Source organism: Prinia subflava, chromosome 10, assembly GCF_021018805.1.
Source record: "Prinia subflava isolate CZ2003 ecotype Zambia chromosome 10, Cam_Psub_1.2, whole genome shotgun sequence".
Classification (NCBI taxonomy): domain Eukaryota; kingdom Metazoa; phylum Chordata; class Aves; order Passeriformes; family Cisticolidae; genus Prinia; species Prinia subflava.
Genome location: NC_086256.1, coordinates 9,407,726 through 9,432,764, shown reverse-complemented (window position 1 = coordinate 9,432,764; position 25,039 = coordinate 9,407,726). Strand labels below are relative to the sequence as shown.

The window sequence follows — 25,039 nt, the reverse complement described above, 5'->3', positions numbered from 1 at the left end:
CCCATTCCCACTTCAGAAGTGCTGCAAGATTTTTAGGCCTTGGAAACATTTTCTTCCTACTCAGGGCATTTTTAGGCTAATGGTTCATCAAACCTCACAGTCCAGGAAACCTTGGTGTGGCCTACCTCTCTGTGGGTGGGGAAAAAAACCCTTATAGACATCAGGCCTTCCCACAGTGTTTGCACCACAGGCTCTGGGCTGAGCTGGAAGCCACCAGAAACAAACCAAAAACCAGACAGGCAGGGGAAAACATCACCAGTGCCCTGTGCCTCCTTCAGATACCAGGGGATGCATCATTCATGGAAAGCATCAATCCCCATTAAGTCATCCTTCCACATCCCTCTTTTCTATAGGGAAAGTTGAGAAGCTGAGCCATGACTAGAAACAACTAACCATTCATCTTTATCCTGTCTAGTTTTACAAAGTTTTTATGGTTTTTCAGAGCTTGAGTCACAGCAAATTTTTATCACAACACAGACAGAAAGGTAACAGAGCAAAATTCCACTCTGCACCCTTTCCCAGCGAGCACAGCATCAGTTGTATAACACCTCCAGTTCCCCTTTGCCTCTGAGGTACCCCACAAGGAAGGCAGCCCACTGTGAGCCACTGGCAAATAACTTCCAGCTTAAGCAAAGCACAGCACATGGGACCCTTTCAAACCATGTCACTGCAATGAATTTTAGACATAACGGATGCTTGAGCTATATGAGGACCGTGACTAAGTGGACAGTGATGCAGCTGAAGATGTTCGCTCTTTCCATATGCCCCAACAACATGGTCAGGCCAAAACCAGCAGCCCCATAAACCACTGAACATACTCCCCAGTCTCAAAAAAGCTGGCTGCTATCAAGCACTCCTGAGGAGGGTTAGGCTAAGAACTTGAATGTTATGTAGTGGGATGGGTCCCTTGAAGCTAAAGCAAATGGAATCAAACACAAAAGAAGCAGGAGATGAAGAGAGCCCTACAAAGGGGAGGCAATGTACCTTTCCATGCCATCCAGGGGTTCGGTGGAAGAACAGGGCTAAGCTTCACTCTACCCCATTTCAGAGGGCATAGCTTAAAAGTACTCTAAACCCCACTGCTCATTCTTGGCCATCTTCAAACACTTGCTTTGTGCCTGTTGGTGCTGAGTAGTATTTTCCACAGAGGCAGCAAGTGAGCAGAAGCAGCGCACCAGAAGCCGCCCGAGTTCACCATCGTGCTTTGTCACACACTGGTTGCAGTTCCTCTGCACCAAAACCTGCCAGAGCTTTTGAGGTCTGACCACATCATGAGCCAAAGGGACAGAAGAACACACTCCATTGTCCCACTCATCACGTTTCCCAGAAGATACCTGCTTAAAACAGGCACTTCTTCCCTCACCCATTTTCCAGTCTCCAGAAGTCATCTCCTAATGCAACAGGGGGCCAGTCAAGGTGAAGCAACGTGGCAGAAGCCACAAAAGGAGGTGGCTGGGGATGACACAGGGACTGGAGCCTTCTGAGTGCACTAAAAGCATCTGTCAGTGATGCCAGTTAACCTCAAAGACAGATAACCTAGTGAGACCTTCAGTTTTCTCAATCCAAGTCTTTAGAGAGCTCAGCTGACCTCAACAACTTCCCAACACACCATGACAACATTTCCAAGTGGAATTTACAGCCTGATATTTTTTTTACTTTCAGGCCAGATGCCCCTTGTTTTAGCAAGTACCTCAAAGTCCACATCTTACAGATCAAATAAGGCAGGCTTGAAAGAGGGGAGACTCAATACAGAAAAGATACTCCCCAACAGGAAAAAAAAAAAAGTAACTTTTGCCTCAAACATACCAGACACAAGGGACAAATTAAAAAGGGAAACCATAAAATGCTTGCCCAGCTCCTTTTTTTAATCCTTACATCTGCTGCTTTACAGTAAAGTTCCATCTACTGTGTATAATTAGATATATGTTCCATGATTCTATTCTATACAGATTTGAGACTCATCTGTAAATTTTTTAACCCCAGAGAAGTTTTAACTGGACCAAAAGCTGCAGTTAGAGCATTGCATCACTCAAAGTTCTCTGAGGTGCTGTCAACAGATGGAAAGTGTCAGCCCATGGTCTGCCAGCTTGTGCAAGGCAAGAGGAACACACCAGCTCATTGCTGCCCACCTTAAGCTCCAGGAACGTTTAAAGGCTACACAGCATTCCCTGACTACTCTCCAGAGCCCACATTCAGGACCATGTTACAGCACACTGAGCTCAGGGCAAAGCCCAGTAGGTTTCCCAGAACAGCCCTGTGCTCATCCTGGCCCAACTGCAAAACACAAACCAGACTTTTTGTTGATTGCTAGGAAAAGATGAAGCTTGGTTTTCTTCATTAGTTAAAGGATTACTTCCTTGAAGCTGGGAAACCAGACAGAGAAAGAAGGCCACCAATTCCAGTGTCAAAAATCCAGCAGGCCAAATAGACAGTGGTACTGACCTTAAGAAATTCCAAGAGCAGCAGGTCCAGGAGATGAACATGACCCAGATAGCCAAGAGTCAGACAACACCATAAGCAGGAGAAAGGGATAGAGAGACCAGGCAATGGGGATTCTCTCAATTTGCAATCACTGCCCCATGCTAATCGCTTTGGCATAAAGGAAATCTCAATCTCATGCCCCTCATTTTATAATTAAGCACATAAAATGTGCACAACAACGATGGAAGGAAACTGTCTCCACTTATAAGGGAAGAACCAACCACCCCATGCTTTACTGGGGCAGGGAAAAGAGCATTCCTACTGCAAAACACCCAAATGTCCATCCCATTCTGCTTAGGACCAATGCTGTGGGCACTCCTGGGAGAAGCTGATCTGCCAGCATCTCCATCAACCATGAAGAAAATCAAGGAGATAAGCAATGCTAGACATCCACCAGCCCAGCTAAGAGGATGAAGCATTTCTCTGGAAACAATCAGGTTCTCTAATAACAGGGCTGCAGCAGCGGCGTGAAAGGGAGGGAGGAGGAGCAGGCGGGGAGAAAGGGACTAGCTGGATATTTATCCCATCCTCATCTTTGTGTTATCAGTACCCTGGTATCAGCATTGTTCAAAATGGCTGCTTAGATGGTTGCCAGCAGCAACAACAGAATCGGTCCATCTGCTGGCATTCTCCTTAATCTATCTCAAACACTCGTCTTCTTTTTAAATGCACACAGGGGAAAGAAGGGGAAAAAAAGTCTGCCTTGTACAAAGAAACAGAATCCTCCTATAACAGAGCCTTTTAACTAGATTTTATGCCACCCCTGTTTCCAGGACACACAGACAAAAGTTAATTTTCCGATAAAAGAACCAGTGTAAGGTGCTTTTTTGTTATGAGATCAGAAAGCAAATGGAATTTGAATTGTCTGCAGTGGCATGTATCTGACAAAGATTAATTTAAACAGATATTGTCTCTGAAACCAAAGTCCATTGAGCGGCTTCACAGCCTATCAACCATGCGAAAGCAGCTCCTTAGCAGCACTGCTGACTCCACCACTTTCTTTAAAAATGGCTTAACCTATTTCTTGTAAGATAAAAGGTCATATATAGTTCTATTTTACAAACCCATAATAGCCAAAGCCACACCAAGCGAGGACAATCGGGAGAAAATAATAACAGGGGGGGATTTCCTCCCCCTTCACAGACAGATGCTTGACACTTGCTGGGTATTTTTCAAAGCACGCCGGTAGTGAGCGGCTGCAGCACCGCCGAAATGTTTTGACACCCTCAGAATAGAATAAAAACCACGGGGCCTCTGCAGGTCGCCGGTGCAGGACGCAGGAGCCCACCCCGGGGTGGAGATGCTGCAGCAGGACAGCAGGACAGCCCACCACCAACAGCACGGGACGCTTCCTTCGCTGGGACACAAAGCCACAAGGCTGCAGGGACAAGCACAGGGGTTCCAGCTCCCTTGGTCCCTGGGCCAAGCAGGCAGGGGCAGGCAGGAGGAGAGACCCGCTGCTCCCTGGGTGCTCACTCAGCCCCCAGCCCCTCTCTGAACACTGGGGTCTTATTGCTCCTTGTAATCACAAGAAACAGATCTGTGCATGCCAGCAGCGGGCTGTGCGGATGGAGACAGCTGCTCAGACTTCAATGGGACACACACACACACAGAGGGGGAAAAAAAAGCTGCAGAAATCCAAATCCTGCAATTTCTTCCCTTTTTATTTCCAGTTTATACGGAGCACCGCAGGGAAAACGCTACCAGACAGTTTCAGAGCATTTGATATAGCAACGACCCAGCTTTGGGAAAAGAACGAAGGAGAAGCAAAATAAAAGATGACAGCCAAAAGCACTTTTAATATAGTTTCAGTACTTTCAAGAGAAAGCTTCTGTACACAGAGCAGCCAATGAACTGTTACCAAAATAAACACAACTGGCTTTAAAAAAAATTAAAAATGTCTTTCTGATGATAAGGAAAATCAAAAGAGATGAGAATTAGTGAGTAAGACAGAAAATGCATTTATTTTTCATCCTCCAGACACACTTCTTTTAATTTGGCATCCAAAGCCATTGTAGTTCATTAATGGAAATTTTATTTATCTCAGGAACCATTTGTTGCTTTGCCACTCTTTTGACAGGGCACTCATCTTCATCAAGGCAACCACACAAGGCACAGCACAAAGTACCTCCTGCCACCCCAGCCTTTAAACACCACACAGCACCAGTAACAAGGAACGCCTGTGACTGGTGTCCCAAAGCAGTCACCCACATGCTGGTATCAGTCAAAGGACTGGGGCCAGGGCTACTGGTCAGCATCCAGAACAGGGGCACAGCCTGCCCTGACCTCGCCAAGGCCCCAGACACCAATCCTCCGGCGTTCCCACGGGGAATCCCCCGGCTCCAGCAGCTGCAGGACACGGGCACCGTGTCCAGGTGCAAGGACAGCAGCCAGGCAGATACCACGCTGCATCCTGCTGAGCACAGCTCAATAGTGATTAGCAGCCCGCTCAAACGAGCTGGGTGGTGAAGGTGCAGGCAGCTCATTATGGGCATCAGCGACAAGCAGGGCACGGCAAGGGGGACACAGACCCCCCTGCCCCATTTAACCTGGGGCGGCAGCAGCAGGACATTTGCAGGCAACAAGCTGGACCAATATATCCACATGCAACCCTTCCAAGCTGGCATCCCAGCAGATCTGCTTCCTAAGCACATTCATGTCTTTGTTTTTAATGAGAAAAAAAAGAAAGAAAAATCCCTGGCAACACGTACCTACAATGCGACAAGTAAAAGCCCAGGGTTTTATTAATTTGTGCATTACTTTAAATGCACCATTTTACAAGGACTAACCCCAATCCTGCACAAAATCCTAAGCCGTAAGCTTGAGACAAAAAAGCAAATGCTCTTAAAATGCAGCACTGGAAAATCCATTTTGAGAGAAATGTGGTAGTGTCGTGCACAGGTGAATCCTCAGCATTTAATAAAACACCCACCACACCAATCAAGTGGAATCTATTCACATTTAAACATCAGGATTAAAAGAAAAGAAAAAAGCCTTTGAAAAATTGCATTTTATTTCTAGGGTATTTTATTGTAAAACCATGAAGATGCTTTCCTCCCCACATCCCCCAAGAAGGGGTTTTGAAGAACCTGTGTCACTTCTGTGAGATGTTATTAGGACCTTTCCCAACTCCTGTTGCAAAGGCACAAAAAGAACTTGGTGGTCAAGCCCATCTATCAAATCCTTGTGAATACAGGTGAAAAATGAAATGGGCTCAGCATTTCTCTCCTGAGCATGCAGGACAGCATCTGCAGGGCCTTGGCAGCTCTGTGGGCAGACAGGGAGAACACCCCAGCTCCATTCCACATCCTGGCTCCAGATGCTAGATTTATCCTATTGCACTTAGTAGCACAGCCAAGGTTTGGTGTCTTTGAGTTTTTGTTTTCATCGGAAAACAGATCAATTTCTATTGATGCTGATGCCAGAGAAAGTGAAGGCTCAGCAGAGGCAGGAACCAGTTACCCAGAGGAGTTGCTTTCCTCCCCTACTCTCATCCCCAGAAGACCAGGACCATGACAATTCCCTATCACAACCTGCTCAAGACAGCATCAAACATACAGTAGGACATACCACAAGTTCATTTTTAACGCCCTCAAGATATTCCACACATCCACTTCCTTGCAAAATAAAGTCACCAGCACCAGCCACAGCTGGAGAGATTGATGGAGAAGCACAGGTTCAACCATCACCTGACTCCTGCTGAGCAAAGCCAGGAGGCCATCCCAGTACCCACCTGTCCAGAAGCAGAAACAAGCCCTGAAAAGCAAAGGCTCCTTCCCCATCACCTCACCCAGGATGCCACCCGAGTTTGCCTCCTCAGAGAGCAACCAGAGGAACAAAGTCAAAGCCTCACACCCCTGGGAAAAACAGCACAACCCCCCCAGCCCCCAGTGAAGAAAATTCACTCATTTCAAACACAAAGTAGCACCATGCAGCAACAAGCCTTGGCCACACACTGAAAATCCCCGGGCCTGGCCACCTTGAGAGGGTGAAGAGATGCTGCTCCCCCAAAAAAGCATGCCCAGCTCCTCACCCACAGGAGCTACTCCAGCCTCAAGAGCAGCAGGGGAAAACCAACCTCACTACTAAACACAAAGCTGTCCATGTCACCTAAACACAAAACTCCTGGCAAATAAATACAAGCACAAGGTTGGCCGTGCCATTCATCTGAGCTAATCCCAGAGGAGAGCAAGTCTCCCACCGGGAATGGGGAGGAGGACATAACCCCAGAACCAGCAAGGACCCCATCTCCCCCATGGACCAGTCCTCTTCCAGGGTGAGGTTCCAATATATGCTAAGGAAACACATAAGCCCACAAACTCTTCTATTCTAATACTACCAAGATTATTTTTTTAAAACTTTTCTCTTTTCAAAGAAAATTAAAAGCTGACACACCACAAGACAATTCACAGCTGAATGTGGCTTTACAGAGCTATCAGATAGACAAGCTCATTTAAGTTTTCCAAAAGTCCTATCTGAGGTTTGAGGGACTAATCATAAAACATCTAACATCAAAGAGAGCGTCAAATAACAGCAAAGCACATTCCCTCACACAAAGCTTCAAAAACAAAGCAAGCAGGCACATGTGGTTTATGTTATTGCAGTTTTAGCACAGTTAAATATTTCCTAAAATATTCTCTCTAGATGTGAGCAAAATTAAAATCTGCTGTCAATGACACGCAACTTGGAAGTTGAAGACTAAGCTTGATAAAGCACAGGTGAGCTGAGAACAAACTCCTGTTGCCAGCTCACGACAGAAACTAGGACTCATACTCTGAAAAATGGTTCAAACCTATTTATTCTTAAAGCCAACACTAAATATTTTATTTCTCATGCTTTATTTTTCAGGTCTCTGCCCTCTAAGTTAGTATCATTTAATTAACCACCTCACTCAAAAGACATCCCAGCCTCAGAGGATCTGTTTATACTCTTTGAAAAAGACTCAAAAGCCAATAAATAAATCTGTTTAAAATAAAAGGTTAAAATTCCAGCTGTCATCCCAGCTCTCCCTGCACTACCAGCAAGAAACTCTGGTGGTTTTCATCATCTTCTTTTCCAGTTTCTATAATACAGTCCAGAACAGGCTCAAGAAATATCTGACCTATGAGGGAGCAGCAATAAACAGATCATAAGTTCTAACGCCCAGTAATGCTTTGTTTTAATTATATATGTTCAGAAAAAGATAATTAGAAACCTAAAGAGCTTAATGTATATTTAAAATGTACAAGAGTTTCCCTCATGATAGGGCTAATGAACCTCTGCCAGCTCCTTTTATGTGGTTTAAAGTATTTTAATACATAGGCTAGGATCGAGTAATCTACCCATAAAGAAAAACAAAGTAAAAATTAATTAGCAAATTGGATACATGTTGTACAACAAGCATCCCACACAAAAACTAAAAGGATACAGAAAAATTAAACTCCCTCAGCAGCACTCAAACACCGGACACTGGGATTTAACCTGAAAAAACCTCTCACATCCCATGGCATTCCTTCCAAACCTGCTCCTGCCGGATACAGCTTTAAACCCAGACCCAGGAGGAGACCAATCTTTACACAAAACAAAAGCAACCACAATTCGCCCTAGAGAGCCCCATCAAAGTGTTTTCCCCAAAATAAACAGCTCTATAAAGCAACACACCACTGGATATATATTTAGACTCTGCTCTGTACCACGTCACAGGAGCAGGAAACCAAACGCTTGCCTAAAAGTGAGCATTTTTAGGGGAGAAGAAAAAAAGAAACTTAAAACTTAAAAATAGTTTGGAAAAAAAAGCTAGAAGTGGTTTCAACCACACTGGAACTCATGGGTACTTTTTACCTCTGAAGCTACCTTTCAACAGCCATCATTACAAACACAGACCAACACAAGGTGAAAACTGAAGTGTAATAAAATGCTTCCAAATCTGACCTCCTCTAATTAAAATGCATTTACAGGTATCAGGTCTTACTTAATCTCTGCCTAGTCAGAAGGTTGTTAAAGCAAGGTTAGAAAATCGCCAGCACCTACACGTCCAGCATAGATACCAGATCAGAAAACACGGGAAGGTACTCATGACTGACCTGCAAAGCATCAGATAAAATATCCAGAATTAATTGCAGGTTTGAAAGAAACAGGCTCTCTCCAAGTGTTTACAAAGCCAGGGCATTTTAAAGCCTTGCTTCATTGTTATTCTAACAGCAAAAGTAAATTCTGCCTATGTACTTATGGCTGGACCGCATACCTTCCCATCGGGGCACAAAGGCTTATCTGTGGGGAAGGAGCACATACCGTGTAGGTTCCTAAGCGGCTGGTTACAATCCAAAGAACAACACAAAGCTCGATGCTTCCTCTCGTAAGTCATTGTAAAGCCAATGAAAAAGGAGAATTCCCCCCTAAAATTACCCAGGACATTTGCCCACCCATCAGCATCCGAGATGACTCGAGGGCAAACCATATTATACCATACTGGGGAGCGCAGGCGAGAAGCATGAATTTGTTCTGCCAGATCACAGCTTACTGTCAAAATCCACCAAAGGTCTTTTCTCTCTCCGAAAACCCAAGAGATAATAGTGTAAAAACTTTTGTTCATAAATATTTATGCAAGTGAACTTGTTAAAAATTAACCGCTGTCGTTAAAGGTTTTGTATCCTTTAGGATTCCCGGCATGCAGTGCAGTTGCATGCTTTATATTAAGCCTGGCATTTCTGCATTCCTTTCCTGCATGCTTTTGTCATTTGTCTAAAAATTAAAAGAAAAAAAACCCACACACCACACACACACAAAGACGGGATCTGTACACATAATAATAAAGCAGTTTTTAAGAAGACAAAGATGCCTGTGTTCAACATCCAAGATCTTTCTTTGAGCAGGGGAAAAAAAAAATCAATTTAATGACTCCAGTGAGATCAGGGTTTAAGCCTCGTTTAAGTTTTACTAAGCATGAAGGAATTATTGGTTGATAATGTGGCATATATGTTTTTTTCAGACCTGCCAGCTTTGTAAGCATGAAGGAGCCAGAGCCTGAAGCACTGTGTGCCCATGAGCACAACCCTCACCCCTCCACACCATCCTCCATCGCCAGAAGGTCATTCCTCCTGGATTTGGTCTTTCAATTTTTCAAAAGGATTTTTCCAACCACACAGAGAAGGAATTTCACATCTGTACTATCCCTATTTTTTCACAGGTCTGAGTCAGAAACACAACTGTATAAACATCTGATCTTTATTAACGGCAAATCTCAACTGTGCAAACCTCAGGTCGTGGCGCCGGGAGCCGGTGGTGTCCGTTAAAGGGATCCTTAGAGGGAAACAGTAGTTTTGATTTAATGCTGGAGAGCATCAAGGAAGCCAGGGCTGGAGTTTCATTTTTTTCCAAGACATAATGGTTCCCAAGTTCCTATCTTAATTGCAAACACACACACGCAGCCACTAAGTGTTTGTGTCTCTGGTGGCTGGAGCTCTTCCACCTCACCTTCCAGAGACATCCACAGGATGGATGTGGAAAGTTGGCAGAGGACATCTCAGCTCTGCCTCCTGTCTATAAACACACAGCCCTTCACAGCCTTTTGTTTGATGTAAATTTTCCTCCTCCAACGCAGGGCTGCAAGGCACTGCTGTGACGTGGCTGCTCCTGGGACAAAAACAGAGGTGTCTGACCCCACGTCACCCACCCACTGCCGTGTGAAGAGGAGCCACACTACAGCCAAGACCCAAACCTTCCCCCCACCCCCAGCTCCAGAGGCAAATTCCCATGGCGAGCATCCCGCGCGCCCCTTTTGGGCTGTGAAAACAGGAGATAAATCACCCACCGACTTTGCGGCGAGCGCTTCCAGAACGTGCTGCTTCATCTAAAAAGCTGACGGCTCGGAGGACAATGAGCGTGAGCTCTGGTTTCAAAGCTGGGGAGATGGTTTAGACTTGTCAGGGGAGACAAGAAACACCAGAGCCAGGACCATCCTCTCTGTTCTCTGGCTCACCCAGAGCAGCAGCAGGAAGCGCAGGGAAACGGGGCAGATGGAACGCTGGATACCAGCACTGGACACCACTTTGGATGGGATTGCTCTGCTTTGTGCCCTGCATGCACCTGACCCCAGCGCTCACCCAGATCCTTCACAGCATTGGATAAAGGCTCATCAAAGCTATGTTTCAAAGACAAATAAATTTAAAAACTCATTTCAAAAGAAAATTCCTTTGTACTGAACCAGTCCTGGGTTTAGGCAATCATCACCTCTGTCTCCCACTCCCACACCAGCTCACTGCATTCACACCTTGGTGGTCAGGTCATTAAAACATCACCTTCACCAAGCTATTATCTTCCCTCCCCAATAATTTTAAAGTTCCTGAAGAGCTACTCCTCTCCTTATAAAAAAATAATTTGGTTTTCAGTTTCACAGTATTTTAAACAGAATAATTAATCATCTTAACGCAGCCCTTACAAAATATTAATTCATGCCAAAAAAAAGGCTATAATCATATCCTCAGAGAAAAACCTTTTGTGCTTCAGGAATTTTCACTGCATGTCCTCAGAGGTGGGAGGAGAATTCTTCTGCTGCCTCCTATTCTCACATCTCAAATGGAAAATGTTTTGATAATGCTCTTCTGAATGTAAACTGTACCAAATGGGATTTTTATTATTTTTAAGCAGCCTTTTTTTTTTCCCCAAAAGGAAGAACGGCTCTTTAAATAAACAGAGCGAACTACCCATTCCCTACAACAAAAACCACCCTCCCTTCACTCATTCACGCCATACCCTGGCACAAAATGAATTTACATTTCGCATTTGCAAAACAAATTCTCGCCTAATGTCATTTTAATGGGAACGCGCATTTCAATCCCTTCCAATAACAACGAGGAGCGGCTTATTCTATGTAAAACACCCCAATTTGTTTCTCTTTAAATATATGCGGATTTCAGATGGGGACAGGGACTAGAAGGACAGGAGAAGAGGAACATTTCCTCTCCGGCAATCCCCCTCCACCAGCGCACACAAAAGCCACCTGCCCATGGAGAGAAAACACGATGCCATTATTCCCATCATCATTCCCACGGCCCCTTCGACACCGCGCGAGCGTGAGAAGGCCGTGCACATCGGTCCCCGACACGCGCATCGCGCCGGGTCACCGGTGGCACCCGCGGGTCCACCCAACTTGTCACCCCCCAGCTCTCCCCTCGCTCCCCCCGAGCCGGCCCCGCCGGACGTGCCCGTGCTGGGGCTGGGAAGAGGAAAGTGGGGGCTGGTGCCACCCCTGAAGATGCTCCAAGCAGGGAAAGCCCCTGATGGAGAGGACAAAGAGGAACGCTCGGAGCTGTTGGAGAGATGCATTATGTTTATAAGCCCATCTCCGGTGGAAAGGACAGGACCCCCGTGGGAGCGCTGGGGGGGTGCTCAGGGGTGAGAGGGACCGCGGCCGAGGGGTCGGGGAGGGCGGCAGGGCTGTGTGCCCTCCATACAACCCCCGACGGGCACTTTGCGGGGGGGGCGGGGGGGGAAAGAGGGGTGGTCTTTATTTTCCCCCTCGGACTGGACGGACGGCATCCAAGCTGCGGGCAACAGCCAATGACCCCCGGGCAGACGCACCCCCGAGGCGGGGGGAGGTGACCCTCGCCCTCCCACCTCCTCAAACCCCAAGCCAGCATCTTCCCGGAGGAGCGCACGGCAGTCCCTGCCCCCGGGGCAGGATTTTCCTGTCAAACCACAACCGCGCCAGACAAAAGGCTTAAGTGCAGGAGGGGACTGAGGGGGGGGAGCGGACACAGACGAGTCCCCGGGGGCCCCGTCCCGGCACTCACCGACTTGCAGCACGTTGTCCACCGCGCCGGTCTCCAGCAGGCGGATGCCGCGGCGGAAGGGCAGCCCCTCGCCCTGCGGCGCGGCGGGGGCGGCGGGCGGCGGCGGGCCGGCGGCGGGGCTCTCCTCGCCGGCCGGGGCGGGGGCGGCGGCGGCCGAGGGTCCCCCCGCGGCGGCGCTGGCGGGGGAGGCGGCGGCAGCGGCGCGGCCGGGCTGGAAGCTGGAGTACATGCAGATCTGCCGCTCGCTGCGGGGGAAGCTCCAGTAGACGATGCGGCGCTGGACGGGCTCGGGGATGCGCTGGAAGCGGCCCTCCACCCGCTCGAAGGCCCAGCTCCCCGCCACCCGCTTGGCCGCCGCGTCCAGCAGCGACTCGGGCTGCAGCAGACTGCCGGTCCCGCCGCCCCCGCCGCCGCCCCCCGGTCCCGCCGCCGCCGCCACCGGCCCCGCCGCCCCCGCCGCCGCCGCCGCCGCCGCGGGGCAGCAGCCGGGCAGCGCCGGAGGGGCCCCGCTGGCCCCCGCGCCCGGCCCCGCCGAGCCGGCCCCCGCGGCCCCGGGACGGGGGTGCACGGCCCCGGTGCCCCCCGCCGGGCAGGCCCGCGAGCACAAGCGCTTGGGGCCCGGGGCGCCGGCGGGCAGCGGCGGGCGGAGCAGCTCCTCTCCCTCTCCTCCCTCCGCCATGGCTGCGACCGACTGAGCCGGGCGAGGGGAGGAGAGACGCCGAGGAGGAGGAGGAGAGGGCGGGGACCGGGGGGTGGTCCCGCCGGCCGGGAGCCGGCCCCGCCGGGGCGGGACGCTCCGCAGCCCCCCGCCCGCCCCCGCCGCCCGTCGGGGCACCGCTGCCTGCGGCACCTGCTCGGCTGCCGCCGTGGCGAGGGCATGGCCTTGGGCACCGCTGTCCTGCTGGCCGTGCGTCCCCAGCAGGGAGGGGGACACGCAAGGGACGCTGTTGTCCCAAGCCCCGGGGTGCGGATCCCCGCGGCGCTGGTGGGTGAGGGGCTGGCGAGGCCATCCGAGCGTCCGGAGCTTGCCCTGAGCCAGCGGGACAAAGGGGCACGGCGGCGCTGGAGGTGGCACCGCTCCCCCGGGGGTGTCGGCGGGATCGGCACTGCTCCTGCGGTGTCCGGCTCAGGCGCCCAGTGTGACCCACAAATAACACCCAGCCTCACCCATAATTCACCTACGGCTTTACTTTACATCGAGTAGCAGAGCAGACAGCAGTGCCCTGCCCTCCCATGGGCGTCAGGGTTTGCTTTATCTTTTAAAGCCCTGTAGTGAAGATGCTCGTCCCACGCATCATAGCAGGGTACTTGGGTACAGGAACCGCGAGGTCTTCAAGTACACACGGCCTTTGAGGGAGGAGATGAAAAACATAGGTACTGCTGGCTTCCAGGAGCTCTCTTGTGCTCTCAGGTGGGATTACATTAAAGGGACATTTGAATATATTCAGTACATACTGCCTGAGTTGGCACCCCAAAAGCCTGAGCTGACTCCTCACCAGCCTCTGCTTTCAGCTGAGGGTGATGGCAGCACCCCTGAGACCAGCACAGCGTGGGGCTGATGGGGTGAGGGCTGTGGCAACTGAAGTCTTCTTCTCTGGGCCTCTACGCCCTGCCATCGCTTTGCTGCTGTGTCCAGCAGGACACTATTGCGAGATTTTCCCCAGAAATACATTCCTGGTTTTGTGTCCTGTCTAAATTTAAGTGACAAACCTCTGAGGAAGGAGCAGAGCTCATAGGTCTCCGAGTTCAGTTTTTTTGCTATTATTCTCAGTGCTTTGAGAATCCAAGACCGATTCCTTCCTATCTGCAGTTCAGTCACATCTCAACCATTACCGGTTACTCCCTTGTTGCAGAGATCTCCTATTTATTCTTACTGACAGAGCAAGAGTACATTTCCTGGAATAACAGGGCGATGCAATTAGGGAACAGGAAATAATTATGCGCCTTTGCTCTGCCATGAGATACCTCCAAGCCCAAGGTCTCTTCCGCAGGACATGGAGGGAAGGAATCAGGTCTCAGGCAGGTGGTGAGAGCAGGCAGAGCTGCTGCAGAGAGAGATCTCCATTTTAGAGAGTAAGCCACAAGCTAATCGATGAAGGTCAGGAAGAGGTTTTCCTTGAAAGCTGAGGTGTTCCTTGCTGCCGCTGGTCTTGTTCAAAGTAATGAGTGCTAGCAGTGGCAGGGACTAGCCTGGGGCAGCAGCTGCACGCAGATTTGTTCATGCACAGATTTTCCCCAGGAACCATGTCCCCATTTCTTTAACCCTGAAGGCCATTTTGCTCTATGTAAGAGTTTGTTGCAACAGGAAGTACAGGAGCACAGCATTTTGCCCATCACCTCTGCTTGCTGTTGTGGTGACAGGTCCTGGGGCGACAAAGAATAGCTTTGACCACCTCTGCCCCTCCCTGGCTGCACAGAGGGTGCTCACAGGGCCATCCCAAAGCACCCTCCTGGCCCAAGGTGGAGCACACCTTCTTGGCAGAGAGCAGTCCAGCAATCTCAAGCTTTTCCAATGATGGAAGCTGTGGGCTCTGGTGTCACAGAATTTCTGTGGCACCCGTGTCTCCCTGCAGCTGCCAGGGCTGCTCAGGCAGAGGGTGAGACTGCATGAGAGCTGGGACACAGCACCCCAGCTTGTCTGGTCCCTCTGTCACCAGCCACTGCAGGGCTCACCTAGTGACAACCTTGAGTGTCCTTACTTACGTTGTCCCCAGACAGTGCCAATAAAGAGGATTTTAGACTTCAGACCAAGCAGGGATGTTATTCATTGCCAATGAGCTGACTTTGCGTTGCATAAAACATATAATCCAGACTCAAATCAAAGCAATGTTGGTGTAGTGGCTGGCCAGCCTGTCTCTAGGGGGTTAGCATGTTATTTCAAACACAAACCAATCTATTTTTCTTCTCTCTCTTCATTCTGAACATTCGTTGCTCCCCATTCCTCCCCATCTTTCCCTGTGCCTTTTATCACTGCCTTGAATTTTGCAAGGGGGAGAGCTTTCCTCCTCCCAGGGAACATGGACAGACCTCTTCTCCCTGGGGAAGGATGCAAAATGTCAGCCTCCTGCCCAGCCCCTGACGCTGCTCATTCAGAGCCTGGAACCAGGTACATCAATAATTCACGGCACGTTTTCCTGAGCCCAGCCATTTGCTGAGCCTCTACCACTGGCAATGCTGGTTCCCCTCCTGTTTTCAAGACTATTTTTTCAGGGTCTGCAATCCACCAACTCCAGCCCTTCTGGCCTGATCACTGGTGTTATCCACCAAGTGCTGATTTCTCCTGCTGGCTCCAGGAAGTATTTGATTTTGAGTTCCTGACTAGAAAATTGATTGATCAAAGGGGCTGGAGCCCCAGGGGCTCTAGACTACAGTTAGGCAGCAATGCAGTGCAATAACCTCCGAAATTCTTTGGGTGCCAGCTTAATCAGAAGTCCAGCTTTAAGGTGCAGTTGCTGTGGAGTAAGAAAACTGCTTTCATCTTCCTAGAACCTAAATTCGAGGACTATAAGAAGGAGAAAGGACAAGGGTCCTGATGACATGCCTCTGTGGGCTTCCTGGAACCTGTGCTTTGTTTTATGGCAGTCAAGGTAAGTGATTGCTGGTGCCACATCTCAACCCAAAGGGATGTCACCTCCTTGGCTGCTCCCACCTGCACACCTTCATGTAGCTGCTCTCCTCTCTCTCCACCGTGCCCAAACCCATCCTCAGCAGAAAGACTGCCTTTCTCTGGGCATCTTTCCCTCTCTTGGATGCTCCCATGCTGCTTTGACATTGCTTTGACTCCCAACAGCCAATGCTGTGCCCTCAGTCACACAAGTGACACTGCCTGAGCCTTCAGAGATGACAGCAGAGCGAGGCCCAGGGAGCACCAGGGAAGTCCTGTGGTGACAGATGAAGATATACAAGGGCAGAAGAAGCTTTATGCCCAATTAATGATGGGAAAGGAACAGGACAGTAGAATGCAGGCATACACCAAGCTCCTGCTCCAGCCATCCGGAGGATTTGCTGCTGCAAAGCAGCCAAAGACAGGCTTACCAGCAGCCAAGCTCCCTGCTACAGCCTCCATTGTACAGTACCCATTGGAAATGTGGCTGTTTCTGCCTTTCCTACACTGCTGATGCTGTTCAGAGCAGAGGCAGAAGGGAAAGGACACAGGGAGTAACTGTAGCTCCCCTGCCTTAATGATGTAGGAGCAGAGGAATCTATTGGCCAGGATAGTTATTCCTTAGCACCCCCATAGATCCAATGTCCAGGAAGAGACAGAGAGTATTGTGTTATGAAATATTTGGCCTTGCAAGCAAGGGAAGGGACACCTTGATTTGGTTGCCCATGGAGTTTAGCACCATTTTTAGATTTTCCAGTGCCTAGTAAGGTCTCCAACAAAGCATAGACTGGAGTTGGAGCTTTTTGCTGTCAAACTGTTCAAATCCCCTGTGGACTCTCCACTGATTCATTAGCACTGAGTTATTGCTGTGCTCCTCTTCCAGCAGGGACTCTAATAAAGTGGCTTTTTGCTAGCCAGCCAGTTATTTTATGAAACTTTCCAGAACTGACAAGCTCAAAGACCTCCTTCAGGTGTGACTGCAATTGTCTGTGTGCTCAAAAGTGAAATGCAAGGACTGAAAGTACCATCTCCCCTCTCCAAGCACAGGCTGAATTCCAAGATCAGGAGTGGGACGCCTGTTCTCACCCTCATGGCAATCCAGGAACAGCTCTACTTGCCTGTGTGTCCCTGTGGTTGCTCAGGTTGGGATGATGCAGACCCAGACACCCCCTTGTACCCAGACAGAGACTTCTGGCTGTCAGAAGCTGTTGTTCCCTCTTTTCCCCACACATGATACTACACCTCTGGCTTGCCAGAGCTGCCTTCCCCCAGCCCCTGTAAGATTAGGAAAGTGCTGAGCCTCTGTCTTGCCACAGAGATTTCAGCACCCTTCCAGCAAACACATTTGCTGTACAGACAGCAATTAAGCACAAGAGGAGCTGCTGGGTGAAGACCCTTGGCTTCCAGAAGGAACAGCCACCTCTCCAACACAGAGTCTGAAAGTGCAGAGTGCTCCAGAAAGTTACTCAGTCCTGCACTGGAGAGATGTCCATCCCAGCCAGGCTGGCTGTCTCGGGGCTGAGCTCAGCAGAAAACAACCCTCTTGGGCCACAGCCTCCCCCTTTCAGCCACTGAAGTTCCTTCCCCTTAATTAGGGATGCTAAAATAAACAGGGAATCTTTTTTTCAGGCTACAAGAGTATGAATAAATGATGGCAAAGCAAAGAGTAAACAATGCTTCTATTAGCCTTTAGTATGGGGTCTGCCCCAGCTTTGGAACATGAGTGGATCACAGGGTCCAGCTGGATGGGAAGTTGGAGTCAGGCATTTTGGCAGCTCTTCCAAGCTGTGGTTCCTCAGGTGCCATGAGGCCATCACTGTCCCATCTGCCATCATGCCAGGCTGCTCTCAGCAGCAGGATTTGGGAACCCAGCATGACATCCAACCTGTTTCCAGGACAGGTGTGTGGACAGACACACGGCAAATCACCCCTCACATGGCAGAAAAGGATTATCTTTCCTGGCAGGAGGGCAGCAGGGGAGCCTGAACCTTAGCAAAGCTCCTACAACACAAGGACCAGGGCACGATCCAGTCTCAGCCCTGGGCACCTGCCCTGTGCTACAAATCCACACATGAGTTGGGCTGCTGACATGTGCATCTCCCAGAGTGTGGGTTGAGCTTTTTCTGCTCACACTGGCCTCTTTCAGCCCCCTGATCTAAAGCTGTAAATAACAGAACCAGACTGTGCTAGGCAGACAAAGAGAGGAGGTGAAGCCACAGAAAGCTATGCAGGGGTGAGAGCCTTGGGGCTGGGGCTCCAGCTCTGCCTTCCCCAAATCACTTTGGACCCACCAGGAGGTAGAAGGAGATGGGATGTGTCTCTCAAAGGTCACCAAATGGCCATGGAGTGTCTCAAAGGCCTTTGGAGGAAGGAGAGAGGTTATAGGAGGAAACAATGGGAGAGGCAAACCTGTTGTATGCAGCTTTGCTCAGAAGTCAGAGAGGCACCTCCACCCTCTGTCCCTGGGGACTGCTTTGGGATGACTCTGCTCTCCCTCTGCCAGCAGACAGAAGATGGAGCATGCCAAGCAACTGGCTTTGAAAACCCAGGGATTGGACTCTGTCCTGCTGGGGGCCTCCTGCCCAGCCTGGTCCCACAGTTGATGATGAAGAGGGAGATGGGAGTGAACGTGGCCAAAATCTGACTCACTCCTGCAGCCCCTGCATCACTTCCATCAACCCCCCTGCACTGGTGGCCATGCAGGGACCACGAGTCACTGCTGCTGGCTCATCCCTGCTGCTGTTTCTTGCTCTGTCCCATCTTCTTGGGCAATGCTACACCAAGATGAATCTGGGCCTCTTCACAGGGTCATCAGCAAGCTGGCCAAAGCCACAGATGATCTCTTGAGGCTTCATTCCCCAGCTCCTAACCCACAGTGGAGATAGAGAGGCTGCCATCCCCAGGCAGCAGCAGCCACCCTGACCCCATAGAAGCCAGAGGGGCCCGGCTGGGCTGGACTTGGGGGACAGAAATGCAGCCGCCTGCATTTATTTTGCCTAACAACAGTGATCCCTCTGTATATTTTCATTCTGTTTTCCTAGGCTCAGCTGCCTCCTCAATGAAATGTTTCCAAAGCAGCCTGGCTTGGCAGCACGCCAACCCCGGCTGCCAGATGAATGGGCGGAGGAGGAGGGACCCATTCCTCTTCTTGACACAGCATCACTGCACAAGAGGCCTCTGTTGACATTAGGACTGGCTGTTCCTCCTTTTTCGAGAGGATCTGCCTGGCCCTCGGCAGGAGCAGCACACAGGGCCAAGCCTTCATGTGATGTGAAACTGGCATCTGTCCTCCTCCAGGGTGGTGGCACAGACATGGGTACCAGGGTACCATGGGACACCCTCCTCCAGGGTGGTGGCACGGCCACAGATAACAGGGCACCAAGGAATAAACAGCACTGCTAGAACCTGAACTCAGCCCTTGTTTCTGGCCCTTGACCCAGTGCTGAGCCAGCCCCCCAGCAGATGAGGATTCCTTGGAGCTCTCCTACTCTGCTTACACCATCACTCTCCAAGACATTGGTGATGTAGAGAGCCTGTTTCCCCACCCAAAACACCTCTCCACCCCACCGAGAGCAAAGCTCTCCCTCAGCATCACAGGAGTACACAGTGACACAAGATTTGTAGAGCTCCAGGTTTCTGGCATCTTTCAGGGGTGAATCCTGTCATAGTGGCCCCAAGCGTGGCACCCAAACCCTTCAGGTCTTTGGACAACAATATATGGAATAGGATCAGTTTCATTCTAAAGCCTTGCCCCTATTCAGTCATGTAGGACTTCACACAAACAATGTCACAGCACTTTCCCACACCTCAGTGTCTCTACCCAAAGCAAAATGTCCACCCAAGCTTTCAGGGCCAGAAATTCGTCTGCTGGGAGGTACCCAAATGGTAGCTGTTGCACTGGACTATACAATAAGCACCAGATGGGATCCCTCTCTCTGCCATAGCATCAGTGAGGGAATGCAAACCCAAGTATGCCCCACTCATCACCTGTCACCTCCTTGGCAGGGGCATTAGGAGCTGCACAAGGGAAGGATGTGGAATTTAATACAAGTGATGATAATGCATCAGAAGGCAAAAGAAAGACACAAAAGTCATCACCATCCTTCCAATCTGCACCTCTTCCCCTGACTGGCTCCTCTGGCATCTTCTGCTGGTAGCCAGCACCCAGCTGAGGTAAGCCAAGGATCAGAGGATGGATAAGAGCAGCCCCCAGCAGCACACCACAGGAACACAGTCTGCTCCTACCAGCTGTGGCAGAGAGACCACTCTGCCTGGATCTGCTGGAAAAGAGGCCAACCATGCATCGATAAGATGAATTAGTTGTCTCAACAGCACCAGCAAAATGAGCGAGAGGAGCCGAGCCCGTGAGGCCCGGCCTGCTTTGTTTCAATTACAGCAGCTGCCAGAAGAAAAAGATAACCTCAATATTGATGGCAGGAGCTGCAGACAGAGGTGCCCTTGCAGGCTACTGGGAGCAGGTAGAGGAGGAAGGGGGAGGAGAGATGGAGGAGGGGGAACAGGGTCTCAGCCAGCTCTCCTGTGGGAGAGCCTGGCTGGTGAGAAAGACACATCTGATCCCATTGCTCTCATCCCTGTGAGGAACAGCTCCTTTTCATCCTGGTTCTTGTCCCAGTCACTGTGCAGGGCATCCTCCAGCAGAGACAGGGTGCATAAATCCAGCATCAGGACACAGCACCATGAAAACACTGAGCAGAAAAACATCTCTTTACTCCCCACTCAGGCTGCGGGGCCTGGAGAGGCGTTGAGTAGGGCTGTCTGGGATGATGGATGGAGCTGGAGTAAAGGGCAGAGACAGGCCTGGGGCACCCCATGGTGCAGGCAGGCATCACTGCCTGCCAGGGGCACAGCACCCACCTGCCTGAGGGCTGGGGAGCCCCACGATGGGCCTGCAATGGGGACTAGTCTGGGCACTGGGGACAAGATGTCCACAGTGACCTTGGACTGCGTGTGGGAACCAGCAGCAGCTTGGAGCAGGCACCACAACATCACACCTACAAGCCAGGTATGGAGGTGCTGAGCCAAACATCCTCCAAGCAGCACAGGGTTAATGTCCTGGGCTCCCATCCTGGGAGACAGCCAGAAGATAGGAAGAGACGGGCTCTTCTCTTGAAGAAGACTTCTCTTCAGTCTTCAACCCCTTTACCTCCAGCTCCCGCTCAGGGGATGTAAAGCATCCCCAGCTGCTGCATTGTGGGGTCTACATCCAGCCCTGTGTCCCTCCCTGTGCCCAGAGCACCGACCGGCGCTGGGCAAGACCCCCCTCCCGGGCCCACCAGAGGCCAGACTGAGCAGTGGTCACTTCACAGAGGTTTTATTTGTACTCCGGATATCCACGCTGCCCTCCCAGCTCGCTCACCCCCAGGAAAGACCTCAGGATCCTCACCCTGTCCTCCTCGGGCTGTGCCCATTGGATACAGCCCCTGGGTCTCCAAGAGGGGACAAGGCCACCATCTTGCGGCCACCCACCACCACTGCACATACCCGTGTGCAAGGTCTGCGGGGTGCCCAGGATGTGACAGCTGTGGGGGTCCAGGCTTTGGACCACGGGGAGCTGCGACATCCCACCGCTCCTCGTGCCCTCGGTTCCCTGGAACCATGTCCTGCAGGGCACACGCTGTCCCTCCCCTCGCTCCCTGGCTGGGAAACCCAGGGATTCCAGCACACCCACGAGTGTTTGGATGGGCAGAGGATGCCAGCAGTGCTGCTCCCATCCCAGCTCTGGCCCTTCCACCCCCGCCCTCCTGCTCTGTGCAGTGTCAGCCAGCAGCGACCAGGGACCTCCTGGTTTGCACAGCGGGCTTCATTGAGCACAGAAAGGCAGGCAGTGGCAGATGAAGGCTCAGAACTGAGCCCTGGGGCTGAAAATGCAGCACTGAGCAGGATCCAAGGGGAATTTCCATCCCTATCACAGCGCAGGAGTGCAACCCACATGGGGTATGCTGGAGGGAGTTGTTAAACCAGCGCTGCTGGTGACCTGCAGCCCAAAGCAAGCCCTTCCATGCCTCTGTGAAGTGAGTTTGGGTGGTCTGCACACTACTGGGTTCTGCAAGGCTGCCCAGCCTGGTTTAATGCTCATCCCCCTCCTTCTGCTTTTCCCCCTTGTGATGGAGCTGGCCATGGTCTCCATGGTGGTGGTGAGCATGGGTAGCAGGTTTGTGGTCTTCACTTGGATTTGTGTCTCTCTCGCTGCTGACCTCATGATGGTGGTGAGGATGGAGGGGCTTGTGCTGGTGGATGGGGATCTCTGACTCCATCCCCTCGTGTTCAGGAAGTGAGCTCGGGGTTGCAAAGCCCTCCATGGTACTGTTAGCCTGAGGAAAGTAACACAAGGGCTGTGTGGTATGTGAATGCCCACAGAGCCCTGCAGAAAGTCTGGGAGCACAGCTGAGGACTGGGAAGAAGGCAGACCAGCATTCATCATACAGAAAACTGTGGGTCAGAGCAAATGCTCTCCAGCCCTGACCCAGGGCACAGGGAGGACAGGAGAGGCTGCAGCACACAGGACAGAAGCTCTACACTTGCATCCTTTGGCTCAAGCTGTCTGTGGTCCAGAAACAGGAATTTGCATTTAGTATTTCTGGATGTATTTTTCTCCTGGGAAGTGACTAATCGCCTGCCAAGCTCAGAGCTACACTCTTTTCTTTGCTCTGAGCTTGCCACCTCTGTATCCACTGCCTGCCCTTTCTTATATTGGAACAGTCCTGGTTAGCATTCCCAGACATGGGACATGACCCCTTTAGTCAATTCCTTTTCAACCGGAAAGCTCTGACCTATTTAAGTGCCCTTATTCCACACCTTTCATCATCTTCCCTCTCAAACACATCTGAGGGCAGCTGCCAGCCTAGAGCCATCCCCAACACGGAGATAAGATTGTTTTTGCTGATGTGCAGTGCCGGAGGACAGAAGGGATCCCGGCTCCAGCGAGCATTCCAGCTCTTACCTCCTGGGTAGTGTTGTAGAGGGAGCAGTTGCCACAGAAGTCCTTGGTGTGGCTGGAGCGGATGGCCGCCTCCACATAGGGGAAGTGGAGGAAGCTGAAGGGCAACTGGATGTGGAAAGCCAGGCGGCCACACCTGAGGGGAGAAGTCATGGCCGGGCTCCAGACGGGGGTCTGGAATCCCCCCGGCCCAGCCACGAGGGGAGATTTTGGAAGCCCATCAGACGCTCTGTAACTCCCAGAAAAGCCTCTGGCGAGTCGGGGGACACTCACCGGTCATAAACGAGGAAGTCGTCCTTGTCACCCCCCAGGACCTGCCAGACGTCAGGGTCCTCCTGCTCCGGCTGGAAGACGGGGACGCCGGGCGGGGCATGGCGCTGCAGCTCGGGGAGCATGGCCCGGGACAGCGGCGCCTTCTCGTTGACGATCATGAAGCGGACATCGGCCGTGCCCTGCCGGGCCAGCCGCTCCCGCAGGCCCCCGAGGCTGCGGGAGGAGGCGCTGGGAGAGGCTGCCGGGGCAGGGGGGCTGCCGGGGCAGGGGGGCAGCCGGGGCAGGGGGGCTGCCGGGGCAGGGGGGCTGCCGTACGGCCCTGAAGTGGCGGGGATTGTTCTGGGGAGGGGCAGCGGGGCTCTCACCTGTGGGCCTGCCTCAGGCAGAATTGTCAGCTGGCCTTCAGCAGGGCCACCACCGTCACCTGCCCTGCTGCCCCCTCCATGGGGCTCGAGCCGTTGATGGTCCATGCCGGAGCCTCCTGGCAGATGCGGCTGCTGTTGGCCGCCTCCTCAGAGGCCGAGGCCAGCCCCAGCCAGGTGGCCAGGGCCAGCACCAGCAGCCCCATCCTGGACCCTGGCCCTGGCAGGGGGACATGGGGTGTTACTCTCCTCACAGATCCACTGCAAACCCAAAACACCTCCTTGCACCCTGCACTGTGGGCAGTATTGGCCTGATCCTGGCACTGAGAGCCAGGACCCCCACCCCAGGGAGCAAGGAAAGGGGGACAAGGTGAGGAATTGGAGCACCCAGCTCCTTGATACTGTCTTTTGTGGGCACCTGGTGCCACAGCATCCTGTTCTTCCCTGGCAGCAAACACCCACTCCACAATTCAAGAGAGGAAGGTGCTGCTCCTCCCATGGGCCTTCTCCACTTCTCTGATCCCACAAAACAAACCCAGCCCGAGACAGGTCTGTCTTTGTCCCAGAAGGGAGCAGGGATACAGCCCTCATCATCTCAGCTGCCAGTGAACAGTCACTGGGACAGAGATGGTTTCACCTTCAGGTCACCTTGAGAGTCCTTAACGCCTCGCAAAGTACTTTGGGGGATACAGAGAGCCTTTAAAGCCCTTGAGTCCCAACATCTGCCTGAAGCCCCATCCTCCAAGAGCCCCCTAACCCTGCCCACCCCAGGATATTCCCCATCCCTCTAATACCCAGCACACTTAAAGGGCAAGTGGAAGGATGTGGGTCGGGGAGGATGATCTGGAGAGGGAGATGCAGGATCTGTTCAGGGTGGATGTGCCCCCACTCCCCAGCCCTTTCCCCGCGAGAACGAGCCCTCAATACCGCACTTCTTGCTGCCGTCCTCCCTCGCTCCGGGCCCCAGCAGCTTTCAGCAGCTTCCAGCTGGCCCTGGTCCCCCTTTTATCTCCTGTCCACTCTCCCCGCCCAGGAGGGAGGAGAAGAGCCTGGCTGGAGCCGGGACTGCGCTCCGGCCACCACCGCGTGCCTCGAGGGGACAGCGACAAGGCAGGCACTGTCCATGTCGGTGCCATGTGGCCTCGGGGTGCTGCTGCCACAGCCAGCACAAGCCGTGCTGGAGCAAAGCCGTGCCTGGTGCCGGGCTGACGCCAGAGGGTGACAGGCGGTGCCGCGGGGAAGAGATGGACACAGCCGCTCCAAACTTCCCAGGGACGGGAGGGCTGGGACATTGCCAAGGACACCGCTTGACCAAAGGGTTGCAGGACTATGGGGTGACCTCGAACAGCACCGTCCCTGCACAAGGTCCCACAGGAGCCACCAGTGCAGTCTCTGCTACGCTGCAGCCAAAAAGATGGTGCCTCCCTCGCACACTGGGGTGCTGGAGCTGCCTGCCCTGTGGGCTGTCACCCCAAAAGCCAGGCTGTTCTGATGTACCCATGGCTGTTCTCAGGCCAAGATTGGCCCCACAGCAACTCCCCAATATCCAGCTCCATGCCTCCTGTGGTAGTGTCAGTGTTTCCTTGGGAAA

The 25,039-nt window shown here is 52.0% G+C and overlaps 2 protein-coding genes across 3 annotated transcripts in view; both read right to left on the bottom strand.

Annotated features, from left to right (window-relative positions):
• ZSWIM5 (zinc finger SWIM-type containing 5) overlaps window positions 1-12,945 on the bottom strand; it is a 97,285-nt gene extending 84,340 nt beyond the window's left edge. Inside the window, exon 1 of the mRNA XM_063407206.1 lies at window positions 12,252-12,945. Within this exon, the coding sequence (XP_063263276.1) occupies window positions 12,252-12,930 (679 nt within the window). The 5' untranslated portion in view covers window positions 12,931-12,945. The remainder of the gene's footprint in view (window positions 1-12,251) is intronic.
• Window positions 12,946-21,182: 8,237 nt separating this feature from the next.
• LOC134555310 (selenoprotein Pb-like) lies at window positions 21,183-24,474 on the bottom strand. Of its 2 annotated transcripts, none has more exons than XM_063406805.1 (5): window positions 24,381-24,474; window positions 23,452-23,668; window positions 23,087-23,299; window positions 22,817-22,949; window positions 21,183-22,187 (listed from the first exon to the last, which is right to left on the bottom strand). In XM_063406805.1, the coding sequence occupies exons 2-5, from the start codon at window positions 23,652-23,654 to the stop codon at window positions 21,942-21,944; spliced, it is 795 nt and encodes a 264-aa protein (XP_063262875.1). In that variant the 5' UTR covers window positions 23,655-23,668; window positions 24,381-24,474; the 3' UTR covers window positions 21,183-21,941. The 2 variants fall into 2 exon arrangements, with proteins under 2 accessions (XP_063262875.1, XP_063262876.1); XM_063406806.1 differs by having other exon boundaries at window positions 24,376-24,442.
• Window positions 24,475-25,039: the final 565 nt, after the last annotated feature.